The sequence below is a fragment of the Aphelocoma coerulescens genome, chromosome 11 (genome assembly GCF_041296385.1).
Source record: "Aphelocoma coerulescens isolate FSJ_1873_10779 chromosome 11, UR_Acoe_1.0, whole genome shotgun sequence".
NCBI lineage: Eukaryota > Metazoa > Chordata > Aves > Passeriformes > Corvidae > Aphelocoma > Aphelocoma coerulescens.
In genome coordinates, this window is record NC_091025.1 from 14,731,473 (window position 1) to 14,741,652 (window position 10,180).

A 10,180-nucleotide genomic window follows, 5' to 3' on the forward strand; every position below is an offset into this window, starting at 1 on the left:
TACATAAAAAGAAGGCACACCTGCACATTTTTCTACCTACAAACTTGTCTTCTGAGTGCCTTGAAACCAAATGTGAACAACTGGCTGGGACATTCAGCACCACGGCATTTGGTGCTTACAGTAATAATGCAGCTGGCACATCACCCCACCCCTGCACCCCAGCACTGCTGCTGCCAACTGCTGGGTGCCCAGTACAGGCCTGGCTGAGTTCTTAAAGAGTTCATTTAATTTAAAGCAACACACAGACCACTATGATGCTTCTTATGAATATTTTAATGAAAACTGAGGACCAGCTGTTCAGACTCAGTCAAGAAACCAATGCTGAAATGACAACCATAATCCTGGGGCTAATATAAAACTGGCAGATTCAGCTCCTCATTTTTCAAAAGAGTATTCTTGCCACACCCTCCCATTCTAGGGCACAGGAACTTGGTGAAAACTGAATTGAAATTGTTCACAGTTTGTTTTCCTTTTACTTGAAATCTTGTTTAGGTATTTGCTTCACTTCTTACATAAAAAGACAACTCAAGAATTACAATAAAAATGCAATAAACAATAAAGTAAGGACTGAGTCCTTTGAGTTCACAGTAGAGCAATGTACTTTCTTATAAAACTTTCCTTCGCAGAGCTGAAACAGACAATAGGTAAAATTCTTCAAAGTGCCACAGCTACTTTGGCACCTTACACGTCATTCATAGGGAAAAAAAATTAAAGCACTTAAACAAACAGAATTAAGTTTCCCACATAAAACAAAATGACTTTGAAAATATTCACAAGTGACATAATTCCCTTCAGCGATTTGAATTAGTGCCAGCGCAGAGCAATCCAAAATTACATAGCAAGTCAGTGTCAGGATAATGCAGTAATTTAATACTATCCTTACAAATCCACACAAAGCAAAAATCATAATAAAAATTTTAAAAATCCCAAACACCAAAACCCCAAAAATACTTAGATCAGCCTATATTTATGATAAGTACTGATAACTAGTAATTGTTGCGTTGAAGATTCACAACTATCGGAGTAAAATTCATTCCAGCATAAAAAGCCTGCTCCGTAGAGGATTATTCTCCATACTTTATTTGTGCTTTTAGCTCCCTGGAAAGGTAATTGGTCAGCACTCCTACCACCATCTCCTTGAGAGCAGGATTTGCCATTACAAGAGCAATCAGCTGAGCAGCATCAGTCCAGCGTAAGTTCTTGATAACAGCCATGGCTTCATCACAGAGTTTCTGCCGCTCAGAAGCAGGCAATTCCATTAAAATCTGAGGGACTGGCTTGAAGTCTCCAGACGTTATCCATCCAAGAAGTCCACCCACTACTCCTCCTAGGAAAGACAGTGAGCCATTAGTCTTTACCAGTTAATGTTAAAGACTGAAATTCTATCCACAGCCTTCTTCAACACCTTGATTAGAAATCAACATAGAGTTGTATATGTGTCTACTTTAACTAGATTTATACACAATATTCAAAGCACCAAAAAGGATTTTTAAAGCTTTTTACATCCACAGCAATCATAAAGAAACCCTTTATACAATCAACACAGCTTCAAGCTAGAAACCAGAAACAAAACTCTCCCTGGGATACTCTCTTAGGATAAGCTCTAGTACTAAATAAAACCTTGCCCAAGGGAAACCCCAGACCAACAACCGCCTTATCAGTGTTGTTAACACATAATCTCTTACTAGATACTCCCAGACTGATCAAAGCTTTCTGCTTCTTTAAGAGTCACAGATTGCAGCCTCCTACATACATGAATCCCACCCCATGCTCTCATCTACCAAATCCACCCCCCACCCACTGCAGGTGGACAAGACATGCTCAGGTAAGTAGAAGGTCCCAGGTTATCAGGATAACAGCAGAGGGATGGATCATCTAGAGTTGATGTGACTGTGGCTGCTGAGAAATCAGCCCGGCAGCCCTACAGGGGCTCCATCAGCACTCTGACTGCACCACAGCAGTTCACAGGACTGACAGCACTGTCCAGGGCACACACATCCTGCTGCAAGGAAGGAAGAACCCTCACACTGGAGAGGTGACAGAACTGACCCTGCCACCAAAACTGCCACCCCCAGTGACTGTTCCTAAAAAGCCATTTATGCACTCACAGGGATGCAGTTTTTCATTAGACAAAAATTCTTTATTTGCAGCTTTTACTCAGTTAGCAATTTTTCCCATGATGCCACAGAAATACTTGAAAGCCTACAATGGCTGAATTCATCTTCAAGGGACTTTTATGAGAACATCAATAACTGATTTAGGGGCACTTAATGCAAAAGCCACTAGAAGTATTGATGTCTAAGCTCCTCGTCCATTGAGACAAGATTTGTTATAGGATCACACTTTTTCCCCCAAGCAACAAACCCACATCCCACTCTTCTCAGAGCAGGCAGTCCTCAGGAAGCATGATGACTGCAAGCTTCTACAGCAATGCTGCACATGGCAGGTAACTCATCCTCGTTCCTGGTACAAAGCAGCAAGAGGGACAATCCCTGCCACCCAGTACCACACCTATCCAGGCTGTGTGTGCAAGTGCACTTGATTGTAAATGTCTCCCTAACTGTCCTAAACTTATTTGGCTTATTTACCATTCCAATTTTAAAAGTTAAATGAGGGGGTTATGATTTAGTTGCACTGTAATTGAGTCATGGCTTTTAGTTTAGTTAGTACTTATTACTCTTATTATATATGCTTATTATTGTATACTTTCAGTATAAAGTAATAGGTATACTTGTTCCAGTGCCTTCCTCACTGGCTGAAGAACATCAAGCTTGACTGGGAGACCCTATGAAAGCTTAAACAAACACTTAAAAAAGAAAATACATCCAAGAATAACTTCAGTATTTCTCCTAATCTTACTCAAGAATGAAGCCAGTTACATTATTACCTTTACTTCAGATTTTAAGCTTACAAATTTCTTACAACAGCTTAATTTCCCTTCTTTGTTCCTGGTAACTTCAGTCATATGTTTGTCAAAATAGTATTCTGGCTATTAATTAAGCTTTGTACCTCTAATAGGAGTAAATACACAGCTTCACTTTGCATTTTCTGTTATCACTCCTCACAAATTGTTTGCTCGTTTTTGTAACTCAACCTGATGGAAGCATGCTGCAATTCACTCCAGAATCAGTGAGCCTGTGAAATTCCTGCAACTGCTCACGGGACATGCAACTGCTCAACATTCAAGGGCCAGGACCCCCATGACTTCTGTGACAAGGCAGCATGCAAACTAGACAACTCTTAATTCCAGAGTTACAGAGCAGAGACAATTCTTCACTATTAGACTTTGGCTTTCCTGTAACTTTCCGTAACAAGAAGAAAAGCTAAGTGACAAGGAATAATGAATCCTAGAGGAAAAAAAGTAAGTTTGTCAAGACACAGAACTTTTAAAATACAGAAATAAGCATCATTTTTAGTAAGATCATTTGGAAAATGATCCTGCCCTATGCTGAGGCTGACTCAGAGTACTTATTCACCCTCACCCCCAATGCAGCAGGCAATCTCAACACTGAATGTCCCTTTCCTTCAACCCCCACCTCCTACACAGACTCCCTCATTTTTTCACTCAGGGATTTAACCACCCTCTTGTTCCTAAAGCAAAGCACACTCACCTGCAGCGATTCCAGGTGGGCCTGCCAGGAGCCCCCCCACAAAGGCTGATGCGCCCGTCAGCAGTGCTCCCCGACCTGAATGTGTGACAGCAGCTTTCATGCCCTTCGTATTGGCGATACTGACGAGCAGCTTCATCACATCATCAACACGGATGGGCATCTCGGCGAGTCCAAACCCTGGAAAAGATGCCTTATATTATTTGTTGATCACTGCACCACAGATTAAACCTAGCTGCTAAATGAACTTCAAGGGAAAGAAATGCCTAGTGTTCAAGGACAAACACAGGAAACAGCACCTACTTTCTGTTTCAATTCTTGGAAAACTACCCGTATTAAGCCATCTTACAAAGGTTACTGAAAGTGTCAATGAGATCTCAGAGTAGACCAGAAAAAAAAAACTGTTTATGACAAATTCAGAGATTCTACAGTATCTAATTCTTCAGTACCTTGCTTTTGGCCTGAGCAATTCCCATGTGTGTTCAGCATCACACATAGCTCTGGGAAAAAGACAGGGCTTCACCCTACCACAACCAGCAGATTATAATTGACAAATCTGTCAAGTATCTTCTCATTCTCCTAATTTTTACCACAAATCAATTATTTTTGCATATCGGTTCATCTCCCTGTTTTGTTACATGCTTAAACACTTCCATGCTGGTTTCTGAAGGCAGGAGGCTGGCTGTAGCAACCAAGAACTGCCTGAGCAAGTGCTGGAGGAGAGAGCTGGTACAGGGACTAAATGGGGTGCTCTGGAGTCAGGCCATCAGAAATGCAGCGGTGGATGTATAAGGCAGTCAGGACTCAGAGCAGAGATACCAGATGAATCTCATGTAGGAGGAAGCAGAGACACAGGACCCCAGCTAGTAAAATGCTGTCACATGTCCTCAGCAAGGGACAGAGACCTGTCCCTGAGAACAATCCCTCTGAGACCAAAACTTCTCCACCTCATTCCCTTGCTGCTGCTGCTGCTCATTAAGTAAATACTTCCCACTATGCACACCAACTGAGAAAAGGGCTTCCAGGGATAAGTAAAGAAAAAAAAAAGTATTCAATAGGATTAAAAATAAAATCACATATACACAAGTTTCAGATTTCTTGTTGTACATGTAATGTCAGCACTACAGAACAGATGAGCATTTGGTTTTCAGCCCCTAGAAAACCTCTTATCCCAGTATGCGTGCAATACTCTCTCAGCCCAAGCCAACCTATCTTCAAGTCCTTCCTGAACAGATCTCCTCAGTGCAAAGTGAAAGTGGAGTGGTATCACACCATTTTTCATATTAAAAATTAACTACTGCAACAGGGAAACTTTTCTTCTGCATTAAAATGGCTGACTGCAAATCATCCATGCCACTGCAGGATCCAAGCACTGCTGACACTGAACAAAAGTCTGGGGTTTGGGAAGGGACCACATATGCTCCATAGCTGCAAAGAGGCACAGTAGGAAATTCATCAAACAGTTGATTTCTCTCACTACTTCATTCATCTTTGTGCCAGTCTAAAGAAAACATCCAAGTTCATCATTTTACCACCGTTGCTTTTGGGTTTTTGGCAGGCTGATGACACAGCAGCGGCTCAGAATGGCAGTGCATGCTGGTTAGCGACAGCAGGAGCGACACACTCTGCTTCCAGAGTTACGTTTTATCTCATTCAATGGGACTCAAGCTCCAAGTAATGAACAAATGGCTGCTCTGTCTGTCCTAGAGCAGTAGGGAAACCCCCCCTCCCAAAATATACAACTAGTACAGCTCCCACTGCCAGGCCTGGGAATGATGGAAAATGAGACACTTGTTTGTTTTTACCTTTCTAACAAAACGTGAGCAGCTTTCCACTCAGAGTGACAGCCCTGAGCAGTCTGAAGTGCTGCAGGATTCACTCCCTCCTCTCAGACACTGATTTGTGTTTGTCCTTCACCCCCTTGGCATGTCCTCGGACTAACCCAGTGTGCTGAAATGGATTTACATCTCCTCTCTGGGCTAAATTCAGTGAATGTCTCACACAAAGCTCTCCAGTATGAAGGCTCTGCAGCACAAGTGGGACAACACAAGTCGGAGAGCTGACAACACACGGCTCTCACTGACAGTAACATCATCAGCTTTGCCCCCTCAAACTGAGGGGGGATTTCCTCAACCAGCCTAACTGTAACAGATGTGAAATGATGTTTTATGAGCAGACACACCCACAGCTGAAGCCTCAGGTTCCTGCACTAGGTTGAAGCTGGCTGTCCAAAGTCACCTGCATTACTCCATCCTCCACATGGCCAGTACTGGGAGGGGTCCTCGTGGTGACCTGGTACTGCAAGCAGTGGAAAAGCGACCAGATACCATGGGTTTCTCTGGATAAATAAAATCCTCTTTTGTAACTAGCTTCAAAGTGCAGTTGACTTAAATTTGAAAAATAACCAGGGAATAATGAAAGTAGTAATCACACTGTGGTCTGGTGGCATACAAATTTGTGGCACACAAATTTTTAACTGCTTATAAACCAACCTCAAGGTAAAGCAGAAACATACTGGAACTCAAGAAACTGTAACTAGTTTTTCCATACTAAATTATTGACCATTTCACTCCCCTCACAACTTCCCCAAAGGAAATTTCCACTCTCAAAATTAACATTTATTTGGGCATTTTTTCTGAACAAGGTTCTTGGCATAGCAAAGCGGTTCCTGCTTAGTTCTGGATGTGAGCATCACACTCAAAATTCTCAAAGACTTTACAAGGAGCACTCGTTTTCTCTAAACTCTTACAAGTTTTTTATGATCTCGTCATATTCACCAAATTTTAAGACCTGCAGAGAACATTAGTGAACACAGTACCTGAGGCACAGCACATACAAGGGGTTTTTTTAAACTGCACATACAGAGCACTAGCGAGAGCCACTGAAACATAAACCATGTCCTAATATGTAATGTCCTACATGTAAAGTAATCCCAGATTCCTACATTCAGCACATAGAATTAGGCATTCCTTGAAAAAATTGATGTTCCAATGAAGAATCAAGATGATCAATCACGCAATTTTCAGTGAGCAGGTATTTACTGAACCACACACCACAGGCCATTAAAGGATAGTGTGACAATACACCAACAAGTTGCAGCACAGACACCACTAAAGTGTTTAACCTGCTACTAGGATAAGCAGCCCCCACCAAAAAAAACAACTAAATAACAGTCAGCAGCCAGCCAGCTCGCTCAGGAAATCAAACAAAAGGCTTATAAAGCTCTGCAGCTGCAAACCTCTAACACCCCACAGACTGGTAAGGTCTGGAAGAAGTCAACTGCAAGGATGTGGTGCACAAAGTTGCATCTGACACCAACCTACTGATCAGAATCACAAGCAAGCATAACAAGAAGATAGGCATGTTGCAAAATGCCGGTGGTGCTACCAATGAGCAAGGATCCCACCCCAGAATAACACAGAAGGAACTGTAAACTTTGTGTGTTAGAAGTACAGTCACATGATAGCCAAAAGCCAGTATAAACTCTGATTGTGTAACTGACAAGCAACTTAAAGTGCAATTTGATTCTAGCACCAAATTGTTCCCTACTGAATTCACCCAGACATTAGGAAACACCAGGATTGCAAAATACTGGATTTGGTCTAATGAAGGGATAGAAATGTCAACATCCATAAAACTGTGTACAGCTTTCAGAGCTGCTGAGTCCCCACAGCTCCTACTGACTTCCCATGGTACCAAGAATCTTCAGCACTGCAAGAAAAAAACCAAAACCAAGAGTTCCAGAACACGAAGTCACTGAGAAACCAACCTTTGCTGTGTTACTTTTTTGTTCTATTGCAGTTCAGTGGCTGCTTTCCTTGTGTCTTTGTGGTCTCCCCAAATACTCATCCGAAGTCTTAGATTCTGTACTTCAGTTGATGCTCCCTCTCTCACTTGCACCCCAAGGACAGGGGAATAAAGTGAGCAATGCTCCTGCTCTCCCTATCCAAAGGGAATGGTAACATCATGTTACAACATCTCAACTTTGAACCTAAAACCAGCAGGTTTTCTTAAGAAGAAAAATGCCATAGAAAGAATTAAAACAACAACATCGTACCCAACTCACTGAAAGCCCTGCTAATATAAATAACTGAAGAGAGTCCCCAGATAACTCTATGGCATGAACCTCATTTCAGCTCTTTCCAGTTTAATATTCCCATCTCATCGCCCTACTTCCCCCTTCACCAAATTATGGCTTCAGACAAGCAAAAGCCATTCTATCTCTGGGCTCACTATCCCACTTATTGAAAAATGAGCCTCTCCCCAAATAGTCACACAGGACATTCTCACCAGCACACAGCCTGGCCCACTGCCAAGCTGTCCTCACTGCTCCTTACAGCTTCTCACTGAGGTAAATGAGTGAACCTCTCTGCTATGTGCATGTACACAGCACGAAAAACCACCAACACAACACATTCCAAACCCCCCAGGCAGTGAAGATATAGAGCTAAGTCCTCTTACCTGGAGCTGTCTGTATCATGGTGGACACCATATGGTGATGAACAAGAATGTGAGGTGACAATTTCTTCTGTTCCAACTGTACAGCAACAGCTCTGTACGTACTGCAACCTTTTATAAGAAATATGAGAACACCACTGGAGCAAATCCATGCACAAGGTACTGAGCAACTGAGACAGACTAAAGAAAATGACTTTACAAACAACAGTGTGCAAAAAGATGTCACCTGGTTGATTAAACAGGCCAGAACTCCATGAATTATTTCAATAACAGCTGGACAGACAGGGACTCAAGATATTCCCATCTGCAAAGGAGGACTATCTCATCACCGGTCCATACACATCCTCTAAGCACAAGCAGCATCTGGCTCCTAAATAATCCCTTTCTGAAAATCCTACCTTTAGGGCCTGGTCTAGTACTTGAAACCTGCAAAGCAGGTGGTCTGTCTGATATAAATCATGAGTGGCATCAGCAGCCAGTAAATGTCCCAGTTTTGAACCTGCTCTGCACTTGTGATTTTCATTTACTTTCCTAACAAAGGGTTTACTCCTGCTTGGTGGCATAAAGGTTAAAATACACTTACTGCCATTATCACAGCATTTGGTACTCTTCTTTCCTAACCATGAGGATTCACTGTACCTACAAGTATTTACTGTAATAATATGTTACTGACTACATATTTACTCAGATTTCTTTTAGTTTCAATTATATTAGGAGATGGTAAGAAACTCTTGTATTTGCTACACAATCTGAGTTCAATTGAAATGCATAAAACAGCACTTTAATATTGTTTTGTGAGAACTGAGACTGTAATAGCATTGCTCTTCTGTGTATTTATCAAAGCATGTAATATAATCAAAGCACTTAATTCATTTATTTAACACAAGAGGTAACAAATTTACTCATTAGATCAGCAAACTACTTCTAGGAACCTAGAAACTGATTTTACAAGGCTCTTGGATGCCTAAAAATGCAGGTAAATGTTCAGTGGGAGTGATTCATTCCACTGAGATAAAAGGAAATTTGGCACCTAACCTGTCTAGGCACTTAGGATACCCAGCTTACCTGGTCTGCTAAATTACAAAGTATCTCTGAAAGACTGGCTGTAACTCCCTCCACCCTCGAATTTTTATAGGCCTACTCATTGTTCTAATTATAAACTAAGAGTGATTTTTTTCCCCCATTTCCTAGCCAGTTTCTCCCTCTTGAAGGCTGTATTCAAAAAAGTTACAGGTCGCTTTCATCAGCCAGCTGATACTGAAGCCAATAACCAGACATTCATTTAAGAAAGAGAAAAGAGCTGACACTCAGAAACACAAATAGCAGAGCTGTTCCCCTGTAGAGGTACTTAGCACAGCACACTGCAGTGGTATCTTCAAAATCTGAACTAAGCCTGAAAATTAAAGATGTTTTCCCTGACTCATTGCAAAAACATAAGACATCATCTCATTAAAATTAATCAACATGTTCTGAATGTTTTAAAATTTATTAAAAATGTTATGACTAAAATAGGCTGAGCATAAAATGTAATTATAAATCCTTTCAAATAGCCCAAATTTAATTACACTATAGCTATTGCTTTATTTATTTTCCTGCCAATTTCAGGTTTACTGTTGCTGAAGCATCGCTCCAGCAACAATGTGACTTGCAGAAATGAGGAACGAGACGTTCATTCAAAACCCACCCAGACGCGTTCCTGTGTCACCCGCTCGCGGCGACCCTGCCCGGGCAGGAGGGCTGGGCTGGATGATCTCCAGAGCTCCCTTCCCACCCTAATGACTCTGGGATTCCGTGCAGCTAGAGGGGGGCTCGGCGGGGCCTGAAGGCCTTTAGGGCCATCAGCGCCGCACCCGCACGACGGCCCCAGGTCCGGGGCCGGCCGCAGGCTCTGGGGCGGCTCCCGCCGCTCCCTCCCCGCGGGCCGATGGCGCTGCCTGGGGAGCGGAGCGGGCAGCGAGGCCCTCACGCACAGAGCCAGCGCCGCGCTCTGCAGCGCCCGCCCTTCGTTCCTTCCCTTCTTCCCCCGCCTACCTCCTCCACCAGCGCCCGGCTCGCCGCCGGCCGGGCAGGAAACAGCTGTGGCGCCGGAGGAGGGGCAGCCCGCGGAGCGCCCG

At 42.9% G+C, this 10,180-nt stretch overlaps 1 protein-coding gene across 3 annotated transcripts; it reads right to left on the reverse strand.

Annotated features, from left to right (window-relative positions):
* Positions 1-255: 255 nt before the first annotated feature.
* Positions 256-10,180, reverse strand: C11H19orf12 (chromosome 11 C19orf12 homolog). 3 transcript variants are annotated; one of them, XM_069027024.1, is made up of 4 exons: positions 10,098-10,180; positions 8,070-8,177; positions 3,612-3,788; positions 256-1,327 (listed from the first exon to the last, which is right to left on the reverse strand). In XM_069027024.1, the coding sequence occupies exons 2-4, from the start codon at positions 8,098-8,100 to the stop codon at positions 1,065-1,067; spliced, it is 471 nt and encodes a 156-aa protein (XP_068883125.1). In that variant the 5' UTR covers positions 8,101-8,177; positions 10,098-10,180; the 3' UTR covers positions 256-1,064. The 3 variants fall into 3 exon arrangements, with proteins under 3 accessions (XP_068883125.1, XP_068883122.1, XP_068883124.1); XM_069027021.1 differs by lacking the exon at positions 10,098-10,180 and adding an exon at positions 9,751-10,062; XM_069027023.1 differs by lacking the exon at positions 10,098-10,180 and adding an exon at positions 7,378-7,550 and having other exon boundaries at positions 8,070-8,155.